The 26,176-nt window shown below is 52.8% G+C and overlaps 1 protein-coding gene and 1 pseudogene across 4 annotated transcripts in view; both read right to left on the bottom strand.

Annotated features, from left to right (window-relative positions):
* Positions 1-6,242: 6,242 nt before the first annotated feature.
* On the bottom strand, positions 6,243-7,008 carry LOC138846186 (cytochrome c oxidase assembly factor 8-like; annotated as a pseudogene).
* A 3,766-nt stretch (positions 7,009-10,774) lies between these two features.
* APBA1 (amyloid beta precursor protein binding family A member 1) overlaps positions 10,775-26,176 on the bottom strand; it is a 216,642-nt gene continuing 201,240 nt past the window's right edge. For all 4 annotated transcript variants that reach the window (XM_051846428.3, XM_051846441.3, XM_051846433.3 and 1 more), the window contains 4 exons: positions 25,094-25,306; positions 17,195-17,314; positions 14,756-14,896; positions 10,775-14,147 (listed from right to left, as the gene is read on the bottom strand). In XM_051846428.3, coding sequence (XP_051702388.3) covers positions 14,076-14,147; positions 14,756-14,896; positions 17,195-17,314; positions 25,094-25,306 — 546 coding nt within the window. In that variant the 3' untranslated portion in view covers positions 10,775-14,075. The remainder of the gene's footprint in view (positions 14,148-14,755; positions 14,897-17,194; positions 17,315-25,093; positions 25,307-26,176) is intronic.

Below are 26,176 nucleotides of genomic sequence, written 5' to 3'. Positions count from 1 at the left end.
CTCGAACTGGCGCTCATTTGGGATGCTGGCTGGCATCACAGCCGCGTAGCTTAACCCACTGCGCCACAGCCCCAGCCCCAGCATCACAGTCAAGGTGAGGACCATGTGCCGCGGACACATCCCTAAAACAAGGGATGAGGCTTCCTTACAGCATCTGAGTGTGGGCGGCACTCGGGGAGCTGGGTGTTGGCATCCATAGGGCACTGCGGGGAGGCAGAGCTGAGGCTGCCAGGCCTGGCGCAGCGCAGCTGGGGGAGGCCCTGCAGAAGGCCAGCAAAGCCTGGGTCATGGGGTCTGGCAGTGCTGGAGCCAGCGGGGAGAGGCAAAAATGGAGACTGAGGACCGAGAGCCGCTAGCCTGCCATGCGCCATGATCTGGGCACCTGCACCAGGAGTTCCTTGGCCGCACACGTGCGTGCTTGGCTCAGGACTGGGGAACCCGACCCAGTTTCTGGAGGAGCGGGGGCTGGTGGTGCGGGCAGCGGGCGTGTGACCATGGCTGTTTGTACACGCAGCCGCAGCCCTGGGTGCCACATTTCTGCCTTCCACCCCTCACCTGAACGTCTACTGTGGCCAGCCCTGACTTGTGGCACATGATAGAAAATGGAGCCCTAGCTTCCTTCAGTTCACTTGGTGGGGCATAAGCAGGCTCTCTGTGCTTCGAGGGGTACCCAGTGGAATGTTCCCCCTCAACAGTGTGACCTGGGAGACTCCTAGAGCTCCTTCAAGACGCTTCAGACTCCCCCCCCTCCCACCCCCTGCAGCAGGGGCCCCTGAGCCTGGCCCTCCAGGACTAGTTCTGCACCCTGACCACAAGGACGCCTCTCACACCTGCTAAGTGCTTCCGGGCCAGGTGATGGGGTGGTGGCTCAGCTAACTCGCCGCAGCCACACACAGGGAGGATGGGTAGCAGCAAAGCTGTGATGCGATCTGCCTAGGACTTTTCTTCTAGCTCTCACGGTGGCTGGAAGGCTGGGCAAGACGTGGTCCCTGCCCACAAGGAACTCTGATTAGTGGAGGACAGAGCTGGTTAAGGTAGGCAGGCAGCTGGTCACCTGTGCTGTGCTTGAGACGGCAGTGGGAGCCGCGTGTGGGGAGCCCTGTGGAAGGGGCTCTGGGCACTGCCGAGGCTGCCTGTTCCCCCTCCACTTTGGGGCCCTCTTGCCTGGGGTCACTGCGGGGTGCTCAGCCTGCCTCCAGGGGCTCCAAGGGCTGGCCAATAGAAAGACGCCCTCGGCAGCTGGAATTCTGCAGAGGAGCGCAGTGAGTTTCCACCCCACACAGTGGCCTCAGACAAGTTCTAGCCCTGTGTCTGGGACTTGGCTTCCTTGTCTGCAAACCAAGAGGCCTGGCGGGGCTGACATGGATTCCTGTCACTCATTGTCCTCCCGGAATTCAGGAGCTCGCCTGGATTTGGCATTTCTCATGCTTTTCCACCAGAGGGCACCAAAGCCTCGCTCTTGCTCAGTGTTGCCAGCCAGAGCTGGTGTAGCCAGGAGACCTCAAAGGAATATGATAGCATGTAGGCCTCGTGAAAGCAGTGAGTGACTGGAGGGCTGTGGGTGACACCACAGTCCTTAGAACCCCCTACATCTGCTCGCGCCTCTCCTGCCCACTGAGCTCACCTCCAAGCACTTGATGCGCCTTTTCCCAGGCACATCCTAGCCCTGCATCTGGGTACTGCCCGAAAGATCTGGCCTCAGGACCTTTGAGCTAGCTCCCTTCAGCTGTGACACTCATCCCTTCCACTCCCACAGGGTCCTCCCTCACTTCCTTTCAGTAAGGCCTTTTCTGCCCAACCGCCATAACACATCCACCCCAAATGCATCAGACTTCGTGTTTTATTTTTTTTAAACCATGGTATAAAACAACACACAATTGATAATTTTAATCATGACAATTTTGAAAAAACTGCAGTGCAATACATATAAAATGTATTATCTCTGCTCTTCCCAAGCCTGCAGTCAAGTTGGTTCACACTATGTTGCTACGTCAGAGCTCTGCTCCCGAGTGTTGAAACTCAGGAACACATCTGCCTCCTTTGGCTTGCGGCTGGCACTGGCATTGTGTTTTCTGTCTCTAGGAAGGTGACAACACTGGGTGCCAGTTGGAAGCAGAATCATACAGAGTGTTTGTCTTTTCCGACTGGCTTCTTTCACTTAGCATAATGTCCTTCGCACAAGGTCCAACCATGTTGTATGTAGCATGGACCAAAACCCTGGTCCTTCTTGAGACTGAATAATACCCTAGTGTGTGTTATGTGTACGATATTTCATTTCTCCACTCGTTGGTTGATGGGCCCTTGGTTTGCTTCCATCTTCTGGCCATTCTAACGCTGCTACTATGAACATGGATGCACAAATACCCTTGAGAGTCCCTGCGTTTGATTCTTCTCACTGTGTTTTTCTGTGTGGTTGACCCCACAGTTGACAACTGTGTCACCTTCCAGGACACTCACCAGTCTCATTTCTTACCTGGGGTGTTATGATATTCTAACACTGCTTTCTGAAAGTCCACAAATACACTTAGCTTCTCAGAATGCCCCCCGGCCTTTTACCTGCTCTGTTGTCAGTGAGTCGGTGGACCTGTGATGGGAGCTCATTCTGTACTTGCAGGAGCGCCTCCCGCAGTGACATTCCAGCAGTTTCTACCAGGAGCCGGGTCTGCCTTAGCAAGGAGCAGGTGGAAACCAGCACGGCAGTGCTTACGTGGTGTTCTCCTAGTCCAGCCGGGACGCAGGTGTTCTGCTGAGCTGAGCAGGGCGTGCAACAGATGCCTCACGGGGCTCCCGTCCGGCATCGTGAGTGTCTGGAAGCTGATGAGGGTGTGGATCTGCCGGCCCCAGGAAAGCTGGCGTCTCCACTCTGGTGCCACAACCACCCACAGTAACTCTCCTGTGCCTAGGAGCCCTCCTTTTCCAAAATCCTCCCGAATGTTCCCAGACACGCAGCCCCCGCGGGACAGCTGCTTGTTTGCAGATCAGGTTGGGGGTGGGGGTGGGGGTGAAGTCACGCTGAAGATCTCTTGCAGGTGAAAATGATAGCAAGACTGATGTGAAGTGGCTCCCGCTGAACCCCATCAGGGCACTTGTGTGGGTTTTCCTCTCCAGATTGCAATTTCAGCCATGATCAAAGCAGAGAGGAGAAAGCCCGAGGTGTTGTCTCTGGGAGGGGCAGCCCACGCACAGGGCCCCCTCACCAGCAGGGGACAGTCTCCCCAGGGCTTGCTGAGAGGGGGCAGTTCAAAGACTAGGTTCTGGAGACCCACAGGGCCACTGAGAGGGTTGCCATGTCGGGGTGCAGGTTCAGGAAAGGAGCTCTTTCCCGCGGTCCTCCCAGAAGGGCGAGGAAGGAGAAATGCTTCATTAACCGCGGAGAGAATCACCTGTGTAGGTGATCGTAGGTGAATGTTCCAGGGGAAACAGCGTTTGCTTACCCTCATACATTTTCACTTCTGTGTGTTGAGAGCTCCGCACGCCGTTTTCCTGAAGTGTGTATTTGATTGCTGTAGACGTGGTGTGGACCGTTGGAACTGTTCCGTTAATTTCCCTCTACTGCATCTTGGTGCCCGTTATCCCCCCTCCCTCCTACCTAACCCCCAGTGACTTCTGTTCCTCTCTCCTGTGCCATCAGCTGCTTTGTGTTCCACAAATGGGTGAGGACACTGGGCAGTTCGCTTTCTGTGCCTGGTCTGTTTGGCTTAGCGCAGTAACTGTTCCATCCATGGTGCTGCAAATGATAGGGCTTCAGGTTTCCATCGTGCACCCAGCTGTCGGCATACACCTGGCTGGATTCCATGTCTTGGTTATTGTAAGTGGTTCTGCATTAAACACAGGCACGTGTGTATCTCGCTGACGGATTGCTCTTATTTCCTTTGGGGCTGCTGGGTCGTAGGGTAGCTCTGTTTGAAGTGTTTTTGGTGTATGCATTTTTCCTACCACCATTTGTGTGTTGAAGAGACTGTCTTTGAGCCAATGTGTGAGGATGTTTCAAAAGGTTCTTGGAAAAACAGAATTAAAAGATCAGTTTTATTACATAAAAAAGTTTTGAAATTTATGTATAGTTTTCTTGTAATAGGCACTTTCCATGAAATATTTGGAAATGTCTCATATGCACGAGTTTCAAAACTTTTGCCCTAGAATAGCGTATCCTGTAATTTCCCCAGTTCCATGAACTTTTTGAAGTACCCTCACATGCACTTGACGCCTCTGTCAGAAATGGTTGCTGTAGGCAGGTGTATCAACGTCTGGATTTGCTTTTCTGTTTCATTGGTCTGCATGGCATTGGTCTGCAGTGCCAGTGTCATGCTGTTTTGATTACCATAGCTTTGTGGAATGTTTAGAAATAAGATATAATGATGTCTCTGCCTTTGATTTTTTTTTGTTTGTTTGTTTTGCTTAGGATTGCTCTGGCTATTTGGGGCCTGTTGCACTTCCATATGAATTTTGTGACTGTTTTTTCCTAGTTCTGTGAAGAATGTAATTGGTATTTTTAGGAAGATTGCATTGAATTTGTGGATCACTTTGGTTAGTATGGCTATTTTAACAAATTATTCTGATATGGGAATGGGATATTTTGCCATTTTTGATGTCCTTTGTGATGTCTTAGCCTTTTATAATTTTCATTATAGAGATCTTTCCTTGGCTGAGCTCATTCCTAGATACTTAATTTTTTATGGATATTGTGAATGTGATTGCTTTTTAAGTTTCTTTTTCAGCTGATCAACTGTTGATGTATAGAAAATGCGACTGTGGTTTGTATGTTGACTTTGTATCGTGTAACTTTACTGAATTCATAAAGGTTTTTGGTGGAAAGTTTAGGGTTTTTTTATGTCTAAGATAATTTTTCCTATAAACGGGAATAATTGGACTTTCTTCTTTATAATTTGGATGTTTTTAATATTGAGCTGTCTTTCCTGATTGCTATGGCCAAGACCCCAGGGCTGTGGTGAGCAGCAGTGTTGGACGTAGTTGTCCTTGCTTCAAAGCGCAGCCGTGAAGGAATATTGAATCCCGCAGGGTGTGCTGTGTTTCTTCTATGTCTGTTGACATGAACATTTGGTTTTTATCCTTCAGCCTATTGATGTCCTTATTACATGTACCGATTTTTCTCATAGTAAACCATTTTTGTGTCCCTGGGATACGTCCTACTTGATTGTGGTGTATAATCTTGAAACAGTTTTTTTTTTTCCAAAAAATAAATTTCTGTTTTAAAGTGACACATAGTAATTGTATATAGGTATTGGACACAGTGTGACATTTTAATACAGGTAAATGATGTGCAGTGATGAAATCTGGGTCATTAACACATACATCACCTCAGATATTGATCATTTCTATGAGTTGCAGATATTCAAAATCCTCTCTACTAGCTATTTTGAAATATTCAATTAATTCCTGTCAACTGTAATGTCCTACTGTGCTGTAAACACTAGAAGTTACTTCCTCCGGGTCAGCACCCATCAACCATCCTCTCTCCATCCCCCCACCACCCTGACCCAATCCCCCCAGACCCTTCCCGGGTCCTGGTAGCTTCTACTTCTTGAGATCAGCTTTTTAGCTTCCACATGAGAGTGATAACATGCATTGTTTGTCTTTCTGTTTCTGATGTATTTCATTTAACATAAGGTTCTCCAGTTCAATTAATGTTACTGTGAATGACAAAATTTCATTCATTTTATGGTTCAATAACATTCTGTTATGTCTACAGACCACATTTTCATTGTGAATCCATCTGTAAATAGCTAGGTTGTTTTCAGTTTTTGGTTGTTGTGAACAGTGCTACAATAAATGTGGGAGTGTGCCTGTCTCTTGAACATTATTTCATATTGAGGTGCTTGGTATTGGGTATATGTATATTAATGGTTATTTTCTCTTGGCAAATTGGCTCCTTTATCTTTACAGTATGATCACCCTCATCTCTTTGCACTGCTTTTGTTTTAAGGTCTGTTCCTTTTTTTCCCAAGTAAAACTTTATTAGTATTTGTATATTATTCCATTTTGATCTGATAGAATTCAAAACAGAAAATGTGCACACATTACTTGGGCTTCACCTAACGGAACAACAGGACAAGATCCACAGGCAGGAGGGAGCCAGGTGGCCCAGAGATGCAGGCCGAGGGCTCCCCAGGAAGCCATGGGACCTGGGTTACTTACAGTTTTTAGAGCTCAAAATGAGCTCCTGCTGCCGTCCATTCCCCATGGACACCGGGTCACTACAGGTCAGTCCAGGTCTGGGTGGGCTCCTAAGTGCTCGTCTTCTGTCTCCGTCTAAGCATGTTCCAAATGTGCTGCAGGGCCACTCTGCCCATGAAGAAGGTGATGGCCAAGTTACGTCTATACCAGTCTCTGTTTAATACATGTGCTTCTGAAACTTTTACTTAAAAATTCCTTGTAAAAGTCGGCCATTTCCTCTGCATTCAGTGTCGCTTTCTGACCTGGTTCAGTTCTCGGGCCCAGGCCTTTGGCTCTGAGTCTGAGTGAATAAACTCCTCCTCCTCCTTAGAGAAAGTCAAGTTCTGAGCTGCCCAGAACTGTTGATTCCACTCTTGTGTTTCTTGTCTTAACTCCCAGAGCCTTCACTCCAGCGGCATCTCATTTTCTGGGATGTAGAAGTGAACAGGTCGAAGGTTTGAGTATTTATCCAATCATGGCAAGAATTCCTTGGAGGGCAGAATCTTGAGGCCTGGCTCCAGGCTTCGGATCAGATCAGCTCAGCTCCGGCTGCTGTGGCCAACTGGGTAGTGAACCAGCAGATGGAAGACCTCTCTCTCTCTCACTGTCTGTAACTCTACCCCGCTTGGCACTGCTTCCCTGCACTCCGCACCATGCTCTGGGGCCGGCAGCCCACCACCGCCCATGAAGGCCCGGCAGAGGGGTGGGATAAGGGTCCAAGGTGCCCACCGCACCTCTGCTGTGGGGCCACGCCCACCTTCCTGTTCCTTCTAACGTAGGGATGGCTACATCTGCCGCCTTTTGGATTCAGTTTGCATGGAAAATACCTTGTCCCATCCCTTCTCTTTCAGTCTAAATGTATGCTTATAGATGAAGTAAGTTTCATGTAAGCAGTGTATAGTTGGGCCTTGGTTTTCTTTGGGATGCATTTAGACATTGTATGTCTTAAATGAGAGTTTAATTTGTTTAAATTTAAGGTAATCCTTGAAGGTAAGTTCTTGCTGCGGTTTTGTTACTTTGTTGTGTAGTTTTTTTTCTCCTCTAACAGTCTACCTTTGTGGATAAGATTCTTCCTTTAGTCAAATGTTTTGATTTCTTGTTTATTTTCATTGTGTCTGTTACAGGTTTTGCTTTGCGGTTACCATGAGGGTTGCAAAAAAAAAAAAAAATTGGAGTGTAGTAAGCTATTTTGAAATTATAGCAACTTAAACTTATCACGAAGATAGGAAAAGAACCAAAAAGAGAAAAACTCAGCACTTGTGCTCCATTTTGATGCCTATTTAATATCTTTTTATATGGGCGTGTGCTTGCTCACTTGCTTTGTCTCTCTTGTACCTATTCACATTTGAAAAGTATATTGGTTTATTTTTTTTTTTTAATTACTTGAGAGGCAGGGAGAGTGCGTGTTCACATCAGCTAGTTTACTCCCCAAATGCCCACAATGACTAGGACTGGGCCAGGCTGAAGCCAGAAATCAGGATCTCAATCCAGGTCTCTCACATGGGTAGCAGGGACCCAAATAATTAAGCAGTAACACCTGCATCCTTTGGTGTGCATTGGCAGGAAGCTGGAATTGGGAATGGAGCCAGGACTCAAATACAGACACCCCAAGCAGCGGTGCCAAATGGTAGCCTTACTGTGTTTATCTTTACATGTCAATATAGATGTTATTTAGAAAAATTTTAAGGATTCACCTCAAAGAGTCAAATGGTTTATGCACTGTCTTTATGGTATTAGCACCTACTGATTTTGGCTGTGTAGTTGCTTTCACCAGTGAGTTTTGTAGCTTCTGATTTTTTTTTTTTTTTTCAGTTTCAAGAATTCACCTTGGAGGACAAGTCCAGTGATGATAAAGGTTCTTGTTTTTTGTTGGGGATTGTCTATCTTTTTATATGATTTATTTTATATTTGAAAGGCAGAGTTGGAGGCAGATGCACCTTCCATCTGCTGGTTCACTCCTCAAATGCCTGCAACAGCCAGGGCTGGGCCAAGCCGGAGCCAGGAGCTTCTCCCACAGGGGTGCAGGGGCCCAAGCACCTGGGCCATCCTCTGCTGCTTTCCCAGGTGCACTAGCAGGGAGCTGGGTCAGAAATACAGTGGTTGGGCCTGGAACTGACACCTATATGGGATGCTGGCGTCCCAGGTGGCAGCTTAACCTGTTATGCCACAATGCTGGCCCCTATCTATCATTTATAAATGATAGATTTGTTGTTTTATTTTCTTGGTTGGTAGGGTTTTATTGTTAGTTTTTTGTTTTTTAACCTTCAGCACTGTGAATATCTAATCCCAGTTGCTTCTGGCCTAGAAGCTGTAGTTAAGTGGATTGGAACACTTGAATGTGTGGTTTCTTTTGTTGCTTTGAGGATCTTTTCTTTGTCTTTAGCCTTTGAGAGCTTGGTGATGACATGTCTTAGTGTAGATGTGGTTGAGTTGAGTCTGACTTGTGACCTTTGACTTTCCCATGTCTGGATATGTTTATCTTCCTCCAAGTTTGGGAGGTTTTCTGTACTGTTTGTATTTTTATTTAAAAGATATATATATATATATATATATATATATATATATATATATATATATATATATATATATTTGAAAGGCAGAGTGACTGAGAGAGACAGGAAGAGACAGAGTGAGAGATCTTCCATCCACTGGTTGGCTCCCCAACAGACAGGGCTATGCCACGCCAAAACCAGGAGGCGGGGGGGATTTCATCTGAGTCTCTGGTGTGGGTAGCAGGAACTCAAGTGCTTGGACCATCATTTGCCATCTCCCAAGGTGTGCATTGGCAGGGAGCTGGATCAGAAAGACAGTGGCATGGCAGGGAAGCAGGCACTCCTGTAAGGGGTGTGGACATCTCAAGGGACAGTGAATTAAGCTGCCACACACCGCCAGCCCCTGTTGTGTGCCCTCCACATAAGCTTTCTCCTGGTACGTGAGGTTATGCTTCCCTGAAAGCTCTTGATGCTTTGTAGTGTGTGGTGATGCTGCCCATTGAAGGAGCAGGTCTGTGTCCCAGACTTCATAATCCGGCTTAGGACAGCCCTAGACTATTGAAGCAGGCTGCTCATGTCACCGCCACTATTTGAGCACTGGCACCCTCTGGCTGGCTTGGCCATGAGGCCATGGTTGGTGTGTTGTTCTCTTTCAGTGCTAGAGGGGACCTCAAGCCCAAGTTGGACTCTGATCTGCAGTCAGTAGATTCAGGATGGCCTGGGCAGTCCCTGAAAGGGGTAGCCCTTCTCTCTCTCTCTCTCTGCAAACATCCACCCGGGGCTGGGGCAGCCCCAGGGTCTCATCTACCATCGCTGGCCTGCGGTCGGGGCTGCAAGATGCTCTCTGGTGCGGAGCGAGGTCCCTGAGCGACGGCTTCTACCTGCTTCCTCGTCTCCCCCAGTCAAGTGTGCTTGTGCTGCCTGAGGCTGCCGGAGGGGTGGCCAGTGCTAGGGAGTGATTCCTTCCTGCCTTTTTGGGTGTGTCTTTTCTTACCAGTATGCTAAAATGTGGCACTGTGACCCCTCTCCCGGTTTCCACAGAGCTGGTGAAGGCAGCTTTGTGCTTGGATAGCTGTTCAGACTGAGGCTGTTGTGCAAGACGGCCCCTGGAAGGTCTTCCTCCTCTTGCTGTCTTGCTCCGCCTTCTGAACCCTCTGCAAAGTTACCCAGCCCCAGACGTTTTGTCCTGATGCCGAGAATGACCTATTACAGGGCCCCTGCGGCTGTGACAGCTTTGCGGGAGAGGTGGGCAGGCGCATCCTCAGACAAAAAGCCCGAGTGGTGTTCTGCATTGGAATTCAGGCTGGAGACTGAGGGAGGTCTTGGTGGCCAACTCTGAAAAGGGAAATTGCAAAGAGCACTGGGAGAAGACGTTCCAGAACCTTCTCAGGGAACCACCAAGGGAATCCTCAAGGGGACTTTCATCCCCTCTGAACACAGGCCCTTAACCAAGGCCACCTGCCCTCACTGGGGACGGCTGGGAGGAAGGGGATTAATTCCTGTTTCCCTTCCCCGAGTTGAGGACGGAAGCTGAAATCCAAAGGGTTCTTGGTCCCCATTCACAGTGTGCAGCATGGAGGCTGGCAAGACTTTGGAGAATCAGCTGTGATGGGTGAACACAGCCTTTCCTGTTTAAAACCAAGTGGCACCGGCGCCACGGCTCACTAGGCTAATTCTCTGCCTGTGGTGCCGGCACACCGGGTTCTAGTCCTGGTCGGGGCGCCGGATTCTGTCCTGGTCGCTCCTCTTCCAGTCCAGCTCTCTGCTGTGGCCCAGGAAGGCAGTGGAGGATAGCCCAAGTGCTTGGGCCCTGCACCCGCATGGGAGACCAGGAGGAAGCACCTAGCTCCTGGCTTCGGATGGCACAGTGTGCCGGCCGTAGTGGCCACTTGGGAGGTGAACCAACAGATAGGAAGACCTTTCTCTCTAACTCTGCCTGTAAAAAAAAAAAAAAAAATTTTTTTTTTTTTTAAAAAGTGGCTTTCCCAGAATCAAGGCCCACTTAGAGAATGCCCCGGGAGCTGGGCAGTATATAGTCCCTGCAGAGTGAGCAGGAGCTAGCCAGTCAGTGAAAGGCCCCTCTCTTCCCGGAAACAGACTCCAGCCAGGGCCAAGAGGTGAAGGTCTTGTTTATTGTTGCAGCAACTCTTATACAAACATCAGCGTTCAATTAAATAAAGGAAGATAGCACATGGATTACATCACAACCCCAAAGCAGACGACCGGGGCCACGGTATGCAGAAGGGGCGGGCGGGCCGGGACCAGCGACCAGACTGTCAGGGGAGATACATTCAGTGGGTGCGCAGTGTCAACATTCCAGGCTCATGGGTAGATATATTTTATTTATATATTTTATTTATATTTATATATAGAGATCATTGAGTTTTGTGTATACAAAGAACAATATTGTTACAAATACAATACTATACTTCTCCCGATGCTTTGCGACAAGCTCTATTGCGCCCCCTTTCCAGGACAATAGTACAAGTTCAGACGCTAGGTGCTGTGGTAGGTATGTACAAGGAATGTCACTCCCACACGGTCCTCACACACTGCCTCGGAGGAGGAAGGAGAAATAAGATGCGAGTCACGGGTGCACGTGGACCCCAGCCAGGGAAGGAGCAGACAGACGTGACACTCCAGCCGGCGAGTGGCCCTGGGAGCGTGAGTGTGAAGACGTCCAAGAAGAGGTGGCCCTTGGTTGTAAACATTGCTACACCAGCGGCTCGGGAGACCCGACAAGAGCGCTGTGGATGGGTTTAGCTCCAGCTGCATCGGGGGTGCCGGGTGCGGCCGGGGCTGTGGGGCAGGAGCAGCGATGGGGGAGGTAGTAGGTTACTTTGGGGCTCCCTGAACGCCGGTGTTGATGGGCAATGGTCGGAAAGCAAACCTGTGTGCGGCGACGCGGTGCCCCTGGGATGGGCTCCACCCCCAGTGAGGCCCAAGGGTGTCGCTGGCGACGTGGGCTCCGGGCATTGGTTTCTGGGAGATCCTTCTTCTTGTGGACCCAAGGCTGATGGTGGCTCCCTGAATGCTCCCCAGGAGGGAAGGCAGAGGCAGGGTGAGGGGAAGGTGCTCTCCACGTGGGCTTCCCTGTGAGCCAGCGTAGGGACATATTTACATATATAACTATGTGTATTGGGAGGGGACAGGGCAGAGACTGCCACTTCTCGTGGGACTTTGGGAATGGAGTGACTGCAGTTTAAGCGTCAGGCTCCTCCTCAGTCAAGCACTGGAGCCAGCTGCCTGCCTCCCACACGAGCAGGGGAGGAGGGAGAGCGTGAGCCTGCGCCCAGCTCCAGCTGCCGCATGCTCCGGGGAGGCGGGGCCTGAAGAGCCCCTTATCAACACAAACGCTAGTCCTCCTGCAGAGCTACGCCGCTGGCGCTCTCTGCACCTCTCACAGTCACCAGGACTTCTGTGTAACAGGAATAGAAGTTATTTTCTCTCCTCTCTGTGAGGTGAAATACTTCAGTTATTAGGGGGTTGTAGAGGGTCGTGCTGGCCAGCTCCTGTCCCCTGACCAATGGTGGGCGGGCCTCGCGACTCCATGCAAGTCTTGGCTGCCGGGGCGCACAGGGCTCCTGATGCTTGCGGCACCCCGCCCCGCCACCTCCCTTCCTTTCTGCCCACTGCCCCTCGCTGGCCGGTGGCGGCGGGGTAGGGGGGTGGCTGACCTGATGGGCTCTTTAGTAGCTAACATTACCAGACACCCTGCTGTTTCCTGATTCCACCAGAGGCAAACTGAGACCTGGCTCTGCTTCGGGCTGTCTCCCTGCAGCTTCAGGGGCCTGGGTCACCCCACTCCTGGCTCCCCTGGCTCCAACCAGCAGGGCTCCCTGGAGGCACGGCAGCCCCTTCCCACACAGGACATCAGGGCAGCGTTGGCATGGAGCTACTCATTCCTCTGCAGCGCTGGGCTTCCCTGATCCTACCCAAGAATCTCTGAAGGCAGCCTGATCCAGGACAAGCCACAGAGCCCTGTCCTGCCGAATCTTGCTAATTCCCGTCTTCCCTCCCTGAAAAGCCTCTGTTCCCTTTATAAATGCTTCCTACCCCACGGATGCTTACTGGATTCCTGTTTCTACAGACACAATGTACAAACCCTGGGCGCAGAGAACAGGGACTCTGGTAATACTACAAAATATACTCCTTTCTCTTCCCCTGTCTCCACTGAGGTCAGGAATGAAACAAAAACAAAACTGAAGCACACAGCCCACAGGACCACAGAATGCTCTTTGGACCGGGAAAAAGCGAGAACTGGCTCTGAATACGAGGAGGACTAAAAGCCCTGCACAATGTGAGTGGAAGCCAGCAACGATACACGGATTCCACGGCAGCCAGGCGATGCTTCTGGGACACATTTGGGGATTCTGAGGCATAGCCTGAGGTCACCACTGTGCCCTTAATTTTGTGGCACATGTACTGTTCTGGTCTTTCAGCGCTCACATCTCGCCTAGTGGTCCGGAACACAGCAGCAGCTTGCTCCTGCCAAGGACCAGGATCTCTTCTTCCAAGGGACCCACTCCTCCTCCTCAGACTTCCTGGGTTGTGTGGGTGTGTCGGGGGTGACAAGGGGAGGCCAGCAGGAGGACACTCTGAGCAACAGAAAGGCCCCCCCCAAGAGACCCTGCTGGTCGGGGGTGGGGGGAGGAGTGGGGAGGGCGCTCAGCAAGGGAGGGCTACCTGTGTAGAGGGGACCAGGCAGATCCTACCTGCCCATGTTTATCCAATGGCTGACCATCTCCTGGCAACCTGGCAAAGCTTGGGACGTCCCACAAATGGCCCCACTCTCTTCCACACCCTGGTGGCCTCGTCCAAGGCTGCAATTTCTCCTCTCATCTTTGGGTGGGATGGGCCAGATTAGAAAAGACATAATAGCGAAAGGAGGGGTTTGCGATTGGCTCAAATATCCTGGGTGGAAATAACACTGGGGTGCACCCGTAGGTGGCAGCCAGTGCGTGACATCAGGGGTGTGGGCTGCCCCCTCCCTGAACCCCCTTAGGGCCGCATCCCATAAACGGATGGCAGCCAAGCTGAGATCAGCGATGGGGTCTTAGGCACTGCTGGCTCAGCCTCCTCCTCACTGTCCCCAGGGAGGATGGGTCCCTCTTGGGCAGTGACGGCCACCTCAGGAACCCCGGATGTCTTCAGGTGGACCCCAGGTGGACGCTCGCTGTTCTCTGTCCTCACGGGAGCACAAAGGGAAGTTCCCTGGGATTAAAAGAAAATGCAGACTGGAGAGAGGGAGAGAGCGCGCCCAGAGGTCCTGGCGGGGTCTCCTCTCGCTGTGGAAGACCGAATGCCCGGCGTGGGAGGGGAAGTCTCAGCGGACACACGGATGCGGCACAAGAAACACAACCACGGTGAGGACAGTCTTCCATGCAGGCCGCCGCGGAGGCGGGCGCGCGCTCAGATGTAGACCGGCTGCTCCTGGGCCGTCAGCAGCCTGTACATGGCGGCCGGCATCGTCTTCATGTGGATCTGGGGACACAGAGCACGCGTTAGTGGAGCTGCGGCCAGGGGCGGTGCCCGTCCTCACAAGGGATCTGCAATGCCCCACTCTCCCCACCGGGGACCTGTCCCCGCGTGGCCTCCAGGAGGATTGGACTCCGGCTTTCTCAGCAGTCCAGGGTTGCTGGGAAATGAACGAGGAGCACCTGCCGAGGCGCCCCGCCCCCGCCCCGCGTGCTCGTGCTCGCCAGGAACCACTAAAGGAGGGAGAAGGGCTGCGCCGTTCCAGCTCTCGCCTCCCTTTCCGCTGCGGGCAGGCAGAGCAAGGCCAGCCCTGGGCCCTGGACAGTGAGCCCGCTCCCCGTGCAGGGCCCCTCTTTCGAGAACACGTTAGGGTGACTGGCTGGGCAAAGTGGAGACCCCCTGGGCAGCCCCCGAGCAAAGCAATGCACGTCTGAATGTTGACGGCAGGTGACACCGCCAGAGAAGGTGGAGGCAGGAGCAGCTCGGATGACCGCTGACCAGGGGGACTGACATTTAGCCCGACGGGGAATTGTGGGTGTCGGGAATGGTTCACGGTGGGACAGGACTGGGAAAGGTTTTATGGGTTCTGAGCGATTTTTACCCCCCAGCCCTACCTCGCCGACAGCACTGGAGAGGACGTGGACGATCTTCTCGTGGGGGGTGGCCACGACGCTCTGTCCGTTGATCTCAATGATCCGATGTCCCACACGGACGCCCCCACGCTCAGCTATTCCCCCTCGCATGAGGCTGCAGATCTGCGGAGGCCAAAGGCCCAGTCACACCTCAGGCAACAATGGGGGGAGGGGAGTCCCCGACCCCTGCCCACTCTGGCTCTGCACACTTGAGTCTCATAATTTCTCTTCACAGGAAGGAGCCTCTGTGGTTGCACAGGGCCCCCTCATGCACATGGTGCACACAAAGAATGTGGCACACCCCAGGGTTCCACGCACATTGTGCTCTGACAGCTGTGGGTCCCCACGGGGCCTGTCCTTGAGTTTTGCCACCTGCCAGCCTGTGTCATGCAGGTTAGCATCGCTTCCCATGGTCACAGCGGGGCTCCCACAGGGAGCTCCTGAGTGCCAGCAGCCTGTTTCTCGAGGTTGTGGTTGAATGAGACAACATGGGGCAGGAACCCCACTCTGTATTCTCTAGTGGGGCTAGCTGGTGGCAGAGGCCCATTGAGGCCCTGCTGATCCAGGGAGGGGCTTTTTTTTTGCAAGGGTGCAGGTGCCCCCAGGCCCCGCAGTGGGCAGCAGCTACAGGGGCACCCCCAGCTTATGCACAAGGCGACCTGAGTTCTCCCAGAAGAGAGGGAATTCCTGAGTTGACTTTGCATTCCAGGCTGCATGTTGATTTAAAAGCCGAGGCAGATGAGACTGCCAGAGCCATCCTGTAGCAAACGTGTGTTGGGTGCCTGCAGTATGTGGGCCGTCAGTGCCCCAGAGCACGTCAAATAAAATGCAGGACCCCGGTGTAGCATGCATGTTACATAACAGCTCTGTTAATACCTGAACAACCAGCAACATTATTCAGATATGAACACAGCAAACAAGTAAGTGTACGCAGATGAAAAAATGGCATCAGATGACAACTCTAAGGAGCACTCCTAGCTCCTCTTCTAACGGGCAGAGCAGGGTTCTCAGAGGCAAAGAACAAAGGGAATTGGGCTGGATATTTAACCACTCCAGTAGGTACCTCTTAACCTTAAACTAACTTGAAATAAAATTTTAATCACCTAAGACTGTTATTTGGAAAGAAAAATATTTGAGAGGCAGCAAGAGCATGCTCCCATAAGTTGAATCACTTCCCAAAGGCCCTCAATGCCAGAGGCAGGAACTGGGAGCTCAATCCATGTCCCCACATTGGGAGGCAGGAAGCCAGTCACTTGAGCCATCACCTGCCACCTCCCAGGGTCTGCACTGGCAGGAAGCTGGAATTGGGAACTGGAGCTCAGAATCGCACCCAGGTGCTCTGATATGGGACCGCAGGCATTGTGACCAGTGTCGTAACTGCTAGAACAAATGCTTGCCTCACCTGGGATTCTAAATTGGAAGTTAAGGAAACAGAATAGAGGTCTTCAGTCTGGAAGGATGGACGCTGAGAAGGAGGGAGTGCCCAACACCCACAGATGGAAGTTTACAGACAAAACAGATTTGTCCAGAGCCCTGCGGTACTGAGTCCGGAAGGAGGAAAGCCGGGATGAGAGAGGGGCTCTGAGTACCACGTTTCTGTCTGGGATGAGGAAAGGCAGACAGTGGGGGTGGCGGCACACACACACACACATTCACCCTGGATGAATTTCATGCCACTGGATTGTGCACTCAAAAATGGCCAGGGGCCGGTGTTGTTGAGGTAGCAATTAAAGCTGCTTCCTGTGGTGCAGTTCAGGTCTCGGCTGTTCCTCTTCTGATCCAGCTCTCTGCTATGGCCTGGGAAAGAAGTGGATGATGGCCCAAGTGCTTGGGCCCCTGCACCTGCGTGGGAGGCCGAGCTCTGGCCATTGCAGCCATTTAGGGAGTGAACCAGCAGATGGAAGATCTGTCTCTCCCTCTCTCTGCCTACTGTACCTCTCAAATAAGTAAAAAAAGGCTCCAACTGGAAATGTTAGGTTATGTCTGTTTTGCATTTTTTAAAATAGACAAATTGTTTCAACTCAGCCAAGTGATAAAAATACCTCCCTTTACTCCCAAAGTGCTGCTGGAGGTTACAAAGGTGCCTTGGCCAGGGCACAGCTAAGCATTACCTGGGGAGCTCTATGGCACTTCCCCCTGCCACCAGGCTTGGGAGCTGTGGCAGCTCTGCAGGGCTTCAAGTGCAGCCAGGGGCAGAAGGACCCTGTCCATCCCTACTCTCTGCAGTTGGCAGCCGGGAGGCCAGCCCTGGCCCTGAGACCCTGGGTTTGGAAGCCCAGGCTCTGAGGCAGAGCCCCTCTATCCTGGAGGGAGAAGCCCAGGTTGGCCTTGGTTCCCAGGTCCCCTTCCTCCCGAGTCTCCCAAGGCCACGCTACCTTTACTCGGCCACTGTTCTGGGAGAGGTGGCGGGGTGACACTTACGATTCCATTCTGCACGCTGAAACCCAGTTGGTAGCGGAGGTCTGGTCTGCGGATTAACACAGTGGTCACTGGCGGACATCGCACGATATTCAGCTTCACTCGGGACTGGTTCTTTAAGCCCTTCAACGTGAATGAGGTACAGCGGCTAGGGTCACCGCCACTGGAGTGACCAGCACCGAAGGCAGAGAGACGTCCACGTGAGCCCTCCTCCCCCTCCGTGGGGTGCCCAGCTGCTCCGGCTCCCTGCTGGGCTTTTCAGTCCCAGAGGCGGAAGCCACAGGGTTGAGGTGGGGGCCGCTCACCCTGCATAGGTGTGTTTCCAGAGGGTGCTGGCTTTGTTTTGGGCAAGGTCCTGACTTGCCAGGTATCTGACAGTAGTGGTCCCTGGGCAACGAGGAGGACAACTCTGCCACTTGGCTTCGGGTGTGTAGAGTTCACATGCGCTCTCATAGTGGCGACAGATCAGGGGGCCAAGGGATGTGTCTCTGAAAGGCCAACTCCTAACCAAGCTTGTCTGGGGCAGGGCGAGGTTCGATTCCCAGGGCTACTTTTCTCCTGTCCCAACACCACACTTCCCCATTGTCAGTGTTTACACAGCTCATGTATGCACCTTCCTGGGAGAGCAGTGGGGGCTACAGGATGGGTGCTGTTGCCCAGGGAAGAAGAAAGGTGACTGGCAGGTGGTATATGGTTCTGTGGTCCTTGGTAACATCAGAACTGAGCTAGAGGGGAAGCTGGTGTCGTGGACAGAGAGGCCGGGGTGGGGGTGGCACTGGCACTGTGGCCCAGCTCCCTGTGCCACCGCCTGTGATGCACACCTCCTACAGGAGCAGGGGTTTGAGTCTTAGCTGCCTCTGGATCCAGCTCCTGCTAGTGTGCCTGGGCAAACAGCAGAGGATGGACCCAGTGCTTGGGCCTCTGCACCTGGGCGACCCAGAAGAAGCTCCTGGCTCCTGCCTTTAGCTTGGTCACTGCAGCCACTTGGGGAGTGAACCAGGGGATGGAAGACCTCCCTCCTTCATTCCTTGTGGCTGGCAGCCCTGATGCCCCCGGCTGGTTTCGAGAACCCATGCAGAGCAGATCATGGCATTTGAATGGGATGCACCTGTCCAACTGGATGCTTTATGTAGCAAGGCTGGCTGATGGAGAAACTGTGCAAGTCCCCCTCCTCCAAAAGGGAAGGGGAAAGGGGAGAAGCTGTTCCTAAAAGCTGGCACTGTGCAGGTGGGCAGGCAACCTGTGTTCAGCAGAGAGTTGGGGGGGGCAGGGAGGTGGTGAGCTCTGGGCTGTCCATGTCTGTGGCATCCCTAGAGACGGCAGGCAGGGCAGGTGGAAAGCAGGGCCCAGGGAAGGCATGCGTGAGGGGGGCCAGTTTGCTCGATATTTTATAAATAGAAACATGCGAGTTCTACAGCCACTGTGGACCGCCGCTCCTTGTCGCTCCTTTTCTAGCCTGCAAAGCCTTTTTCTGGGGCAGGTCAGGACTGATGCTTCATGTGTGACAGATGTGTACATGACACCTGCCTTGTCCAGGGGCTCTTGTTGGGGCTGGGATTGTGGGTCCCCTGCTTAGGCCTCTACCTCCCTCAGCAGTGTGACCCAGGGTCTGTGCAAATGGGACTGGCAGCAGCAAACTGACTTTGTTCAGGGGCACAAGTGCCCCATAGCCCTTCTAAGTAACAAGGATCTGCTTTAGACTGAGGGATAGGTAGGGGCTGTGTTTCCTCTGGCTTTACTAGAATATGCCAGTGGTTGTCACCGGGAGGACCCCACAACAGCAGCACCTGCCCCCTCATTAGAAATGCATGTTGTGGGCCAACACCGCGGCTCACTAGGCTAATCCTCCACCTTGCGGCACCGGCACACCGGGTTCTAGTCCCGGTCGGGGCGCTGGATTCTGTCCCGGTTGGGGCGCTGGATTCTGTCCCGGTTGCCCCTCTTCCAGGCCAGATCTCTGCTTTGGCCCGGGAGTGCAGTGGAGGATGGCCCAAGTGCTTGGGCCCTGCACCCCATGGGAGACCAGGAGAAGCACCTGGCTCCTGCCATCGGATCAGCGTGGTGCGCTGGCCGCCGCGCGCTGGCCGCGGCGGCCATTGGAGGGTGAACCAATGGCAAAGGAAGACCTTTCTGTCTGTCTCTCTGTCCACTCTGCCTGTCAAAAAAAAAAAAAAAAATGCATGTTGTGGGATCTGCCCTAGACTGCTGGAATGACAGAATGCACCAGGCAGACCAATTTGCACTAAGGAGCCTTCCAGGTGCTCCTGATGCACCCTCAGTTTTGAGAAGTGGTGGAGATGGCATTGCAGAAGGCACGGTGCAATTTTTTTCCAAGGGCTGATCAGGCCCAAAGATGTCAAAGACCACTCACACCTATGGCCTGTGCTTCATGACAGCAGGCGCTAGCAATGCTGGGGTGCGTCTGCTGGCTGGTGGACAGCTGGTGGGACCAGGGGCTCCACAGCTTGATCCCTGCACAGTCACCCCCTGGTCTGAGCACCCTTTCCATCACTGTCACATCAGAGCCATCTAATGAAACCAGCGGAAGCATGGTAATAACTGCCTGTCATTGAGCACTGACCAGGAGCTGGCTCATTTAATCTCCCTGAAAAAATGGCAGCTGTAATGATCCCCATTTAAAGAAGAGGAAACTGAGGCACAGAGCTATCAATCGACTCTGAGGGTCACGTTCGGCCATGATCAATCCCATCTCTCTTGGTTTTCAGAACCCACTGCATTTTCTCCTAATCAGCCCCTAAATACGTGAGAGGACTTGAAAAAGTTGACAGAAAATGTGTATTACTTTAAAGAAAACTGTGCATGGATTGCAGTTTTGTTTTGCCCCCAAATATTTAAGTTTCATTTTTCTGTTAGCCTTCTGAAGCACCCCCATCTCTGTCCCCACTGCGAGTGTGTCCTTTTTCTCCTGTACTTAACTCTTACTGCTCTGTTGCTATGTACCAAGAGATGTGTTAGCTATGGGGCTGGGTGGAGTGAGCCCTGTCCTGGAGCTCGGGGGTCTGGATGGTGGAGACTGCAGGCACACAGCAGCCAGCGGGGGCTGCAGTTCCTTCTCGTCTCTCCTTCTCTGCCATCACGGAGAGACCAGAAACTTGTGGCAAACGAGAGCTACAAACGCTGAAGATAGGAGCCACTAGTTAGGGTGACAACTCTTCAGACCAAGCTACCTGCCTGGAAAGTTCACATCCATGAACCACTGGGAGCCTTCAGGTATGCTCGTGTGATACACAAAACCTCACAGAACACACTGCAAAGAGAACTGCCCCGAGTTCTCAGTGGTAGCTAGAGCTGTCAGACTTCGAAGGTGGGCTCTTTTAGGTGAACTGATTTGAAAGGCCTCATCAGCGAGAGAATCTCAAGACTGCGGAAAGTGACGGGCAAGGCAAGGCACGGAGAGACGGCACTAGAACAGGCAGGCTGGGTGCTGGCTCTGCATTCCCGATCAGTGTTTCAGGCCGGCTCCCGTTAACTTGGGTTTCTGAGCTGCCATCGGATTGGAGGTGCCAATTAAATAAATGGTCATTCCATCCCCATGGTGACAGTGGATTGGTGCAGCAAATGAAGCAAACAGGGTGGGAAGGGAGAGGCGGGGCAGGGGGAGAAAGAAGCCAGAATGGTCTCCATAGCAACAGGGCTGCAGCCCGGAGAGAGGATCCGAGGAAGGAGAGGGAAGCAGTGCTCTAGTTTGAGAGAGGACGGAGATGCAGAGGGCAGGACCATGGAGGCGGTGGCTAGCAGAGCAGGCTCTACCAGGTGGCACCTGCAGCAGTGATGCTCCGGGAATGAGTTACCACAGGGAAAATACGTGCTAGGGAAAGGCCGTCAGGACATTTTGCTACCTGTAACTCTAGAAATAGACTCTGTTTCCTGCAAGCTGCGGGTGAGGGTGGGAAGGTCAACATGCATTCCAGTGGCAAGCAGCAGCACCCACTGCTTTGGACAACCTTGTGCCTTGAACCGCGGCCTGCAGGCAGGCGATGTCACAAGCCCTGGGAGCCCACTGAGCATGCCTGCACCACCCAGACCTAGGGAATCTGCACCTGCCTGTGTGCCCAGGTGACTCCCAGAGGTTGGAGATACTGACTCATTAGGAAGAGCAGCGCTGGCTCAAGTCCCCGCCAAGAGTCTGTCCCACGCAGAACAGGCGGACTTGACAGAGCCCCTCATGTGCCCAGCAGGCCCAAGGGGGTGAGGCCAGCACCGAGCCCCTGGCCAGGTGCATGCAGAGAGGGCTGTGGTGCTTAGAGGACTTGAACACAGCAGTAGCCATCTGACAGGCGGCCCTGGATACACGCAATTCCAGCGGTTGTCAGCAGGGCGGCCCACGCCGGGGCTGTACTGGGCACTGAGAAGTTCAGCTGTGTTCTCACTGGGGTCTGCCCCGCCAAGGTCCCTTGGCCGAGGGTGGCCAGGGACGTGCTGATTTTCTCACTCTCCCTCTTCATCGGTCTGTGCCTTTTTCATCACCACATGGCTTTGTACTACTTTGGATGCCATGGAGGGGAACCTTTGTTCCTGCCAAGGGCCATTTGGATATTTATAGCGTCACTCGTGGGCCACACAAGATCATCAGCTATAGATGTATTGGGTTTCGATTCCCCCTAAATCTGCCTTGGCAGGGCCAGACCAAATGACTTCACAGGCCTTATATGGCTCGCAGTCTGGAAGTTCCCCTCCCGGTTTGCCTCGGGAGCCTGCCTGGCTCTGTGGGGCCTCTGGGCAGGCACGGGTCTCGCAGCCTTGCTCCTCTGGTCTGTGTGTCCCTTCCTTCGCTGAGTTGCAGGGAGGAGTGGAGTGGAGGATGGGACTGACTTGCCAATTGTGGGCCCTAGCAAGCCCTGTGTGCCTCTGGACTCTGGGGTGAGGTGTCTGTGCCTGGCATTGGTTGCCCTCCTTGTGGACTGTTGGGGGGGGCAAGGGGCGTGGCTTGCTGTCCCTCCTCTACTCAAGTCATCCCCTCCTCTTCGCTGTGGCCACCCTGACAAAGTCGCACAGACTCAATGGCTTGCAAACGACACAAACCTGTTTCTCATGGCTGTGGAAGCCAAGTCTGGGCTGTGGACAGAGGATTTCTTGCTGTGGCCTTACTTAGTGGACAGATGGCCAGAAAGCTCTCTGGGGTCCTTCCTGTAGGGACCCTAATCTCATTAATGAGGGTCCTTCCTCCATGACTTCCCCACTGTTTAACACTCCCCTCCAAACCCCCCTCCCACATACTGCTGCCGCAAGATTCAATTTCAATATATGAGTTACAGGGGTGAGCACTCCACTGTGCCCCTCTCCCCAAACCTTCCCAGATTCAGAGAAACCCCACTGAGCTCCTTTGCTCCCTGATTGCTTGCCTGCCTCTGATTTCCTCCTGCACACACCGTGAAGCCGGGGTTTACAACTTCCAAGCTACAGCTGTCTGGGGCTGGATATACTTCTTGGCTGCAGGGGCTCGTTTCTATGCTGGGCACGGCAGGGTGGTGGGCAGCAGCCTTACCTCTACCTATGAGATGCCAGTAGCACCTCCTCCTGCAGGGTACTACCCCACGCAGTGCCCACCTGCTCTGCAAGATCACCCCCAGCTGAGGATGGTCTCCCCAGCCACCCCAGGGCCGGGCCTCGGATCCAGGGGAGCAGACGCCCTCCCTGGGATGACTCCAGATTAGAGGCAGAACATCCCGGGAGCTGAGTGACCTGGCTCTACCAATGGCCAGCTCTGCAATCATCTTTCTGTGCCTCAGTTTCCCAACATCTATAGTGGGCATAACCGCTCTGCAGAAGGCTGCCTTGAGTGCTCAGTAAGCTAATCTGGGTGCGTTTGCAGAGTGGGGTCTGGCACATGGCTGTCGGTCACCATGGCCGTTGGTCCCCTCACGTCCTCCTGCCAGACCAAGCTCCTGGGACAAGGCTCCTATGTGCTGTGCCGCTGGGCCCTCAGCCCCTTGGGTGATTTCTGCATACACATGGCTGTGTTTAATAAGCAACTCACTTATGTGAGAGAGACACCCAGTATGGACCACTCCTGCCACTCTTTGCCTCCCCGTGTTGCCATGGAGACATGAGGCCCTCCCTCTCAGATCAGGCTGAACCCTACCTCCACCCTGGACTCGATGCCACTCTGCTATCCTTTCTGCCCCCACGTCAGCTTGCACATCATGACACAACATTTCCCTGTCGAAAGGCTCCCGGCTTTTCGCCTCTGTGTTGCTGGGGCCCACTGAACCCTTCAGTGACGTAATTATCCTCCACATGCACGCGTCATTCTTCCCAGCTCTCTGGATCTCCATGTTCTAATCTTATTACATAGTCCGGTGCCAGGCAGCAACACTGGGTCCGTGATGGACAGCATGTAGAAGGGGGCGTCCTGTGAAATTATAGTGAGCTGCAAAGTCCCGCAGTGCGTTCCTCGCGTGTTTATGGTGATGTCAGTGTAAAACAAATATCAAACGCACTGCCAGTTGTTACACTTACAGTACATAATGCTTGATAATAAATGACTGTTACTGGTTATATATTGACTATACTTTTATCCTTAAAGTATCCTCTTACTTAGAACAAAAAGGCTGACTGTATCTACTTATTAAAGGTGGAAACAGTTCACCATGTCACACCAGCAGGAGACCTGTGCGTTTTGTCTTCCCCGCATCTCCTGCCTGCACCAGGAGGCCACGCTGAGCTGCTGACTTAGACCATGCAGGTTTGCCCAAATGCAGCTGGTGCCGCTCACCCAGCACCAGAGCTGCCCAAAGCACCGTTTCTTAGGGTGTAGCCCTGTTGTTATGCAATGCATGACTGTGCATTAAGCAAAAGGTAAATCTGAGGATTTAACAAACTAAAAGAGGCCAAAGGGGATGACACCTTTCCCGGGGAGAGGATGCTATGCAGGATTGGTATCTAACCGGTTTCATTAAAACCAAGGAGGCACCGTCCCGTGTCCTCTCTGCCCACCTTTGCCTCCCACCCCAGCCCTTCCCGAAGATGTTGGCACCTGCGATTTTCTTTGGCTCAGAATGACTGCTGTAGGAGGTCATTCCCTCTGCCCTGCTCTGTCCACCCCTCCCCTCCTCTTGCAGAGCTAGGTTCTAGCCAGCAGTCTTCCACAAAGCCCTTGTGAGGCTGAGAAAGCGGTGGGGTCTCAGGCTGCCACAGTGCTCAGAGCAGGGCTACTGGGTTCCCTGGTGGCGTGGTGCAGCAGGAATGTTCTCCGTCACCTTGGCCACACCATCAACAAGGACCAGTGTGCTCGAAGGGCTACAGCAGACGCTTTATTTCCAAGAAGAAAATCTGACCTCTTTCCCTCAACTAGTCACATCTTATTTTTCTCTTTAAGTGACTCTTCTCAGTCTTACATGGTAGCACCAGTTTAGGTTGAACCCATGTGATTGTGTTTGGCTGTAAGGAACACGCAGACTCTAACAGTTCCTTTCTCTCATGGCCACAGCCCATGTGGACTGCCATCCAAGGGCCATGGCAGGGACACGGTCACCCATACCACGTGTTGTTACACTTGAGGCATTGTCATGATTTTACCCGAATGGCCAATCATCTGACTGTAAGTGGGGGTACTGAGTTGAGGAAAATTCTGTTGCGGCTGAATGTGGGCTTAAAGAGTGTGGTGATTGATTGGTGATGCCTGTGATGGGCACAGCATTGGACAGTGGTGGTATGTGACTCCAGTTACTACCCCTGATCTACACATGGTCCCAGTGAAGAATCTGCAGCTAGCACCTTGATGACACACTGCCTGAGAGCGAGTTTATGCTTTTTATGTTGGCGTCTTCCTCGATGCCTGGTACTTGCAGTATGTGTATGAGTATGGAGGACTGGCTGTCAGTCTCATTGCATGCTAATTCAGTCCCACAGCGGCAGCTGCCTTCCCCCATGCCCAGGTACCTTAATGATGCTCTGGCAGGTGGAGAGCGGCAGGCCCACCAGGCTGGTGCCGTTGATGGACATGATCTGGTCCCCGATGTTCAGCTTCCCTGACTTCTCGGCGGGGCCCCCGTGCATCATGTTGGCTATGATCACAGTTGGCAGGATGGAGCCCCAGCCGGACTCCACAATCACCACGCCCAGGATTTCTCCTTTCTGCTTCTCGATGAAAACCTGAAAGGAGGGGAGAGCCTTAGACAGCCCCAAGCTGCAACGGCGGCAGGGGCAGAGGCAGGGACCACTGCTGCTCCCATTTCCCGTCTCCATTGGAGACAGGCGCTTACTGCTGGCTCTGGCCTGGGGGGAATTCATCTTCTCTGCGTCCATGGCACTTACACAGGCCCATTCTGTTCTGTGTAGTGCACCCCTGCTTCACATAAGCACTCTTGCCTGGACACAGCCATGGGGGTGGGCTGACACATGTCTGCATCTTTTTGTGCCTGCTCTCCCCTGGGTGCAAAGTGAAGTTCCGTCAGCAGGGGTGGGGGTTGCCTCAGCCTCGTGTTTCTGTTTTCAAGAAATAGCCCACAGTGCATGCTGTCCTTGTATCCCTCATGGGCAAGGCAGAGGAGAGAGGAGTGAGTGCTGACACCTCCAGCCTGGGAGGTTGGCAGAGATGCCAAAGCGGGTAAGGCCCTTCGTGGACACATCCAACCGAGTGCGCATGCGTGGGGGGCTTTAGAAGGGTCACAGAAAGTATGTATTGTATCATACGTATATTATGTTATGTGTATATATATATATACATTATAAAGAATGCATGGCTTTCAAAATTTTTTGCACCTAAATAAACCTATATTTTAATGCCACTGTGCATGGACTTTTTCAAGTAGCCTCTTGTCTACTGGGGCCTGAAAAATCCCTTTTGCAGGCAAGCGCCCCTGCCCCCTAGCTGCTGAAGTTCATGGGTGGCCCCGTCCTTGGAGAACCATCCTCAGCCCAAGGAGAGAAGCACCCTGGCACCCCTTGAATGGTGTCCCCTCCAAGCTCCTATGCCCAAGTCCTGATCCCCAGGCTGTGACTGACTTGCAGGGCATCTCATGC

This window comes from Oryctolagus cuniculus, chromosome 1, assembly GCF_051225735.1.
Source record: "Oryctolagus cuniculus isolate XC-2025 breed Fujian yellow rabbit chromosome 1, ASM5122573v1, whole genome shotgun sequence".
In the NCBI taxonomy this organism is placed as follows: domain Eukaryota; kingdom Metazoa; phylum Chordata; class Mammalia; order Lagomorpha; family Leporidae; genus Oryctolagus; species Oryctolagus cuniculus.
The sequence above is the reverse complement of the archived record's forward strand: the minus strand, read 5'-3'. Positions and strand labels throughout refer to the sequence as shown.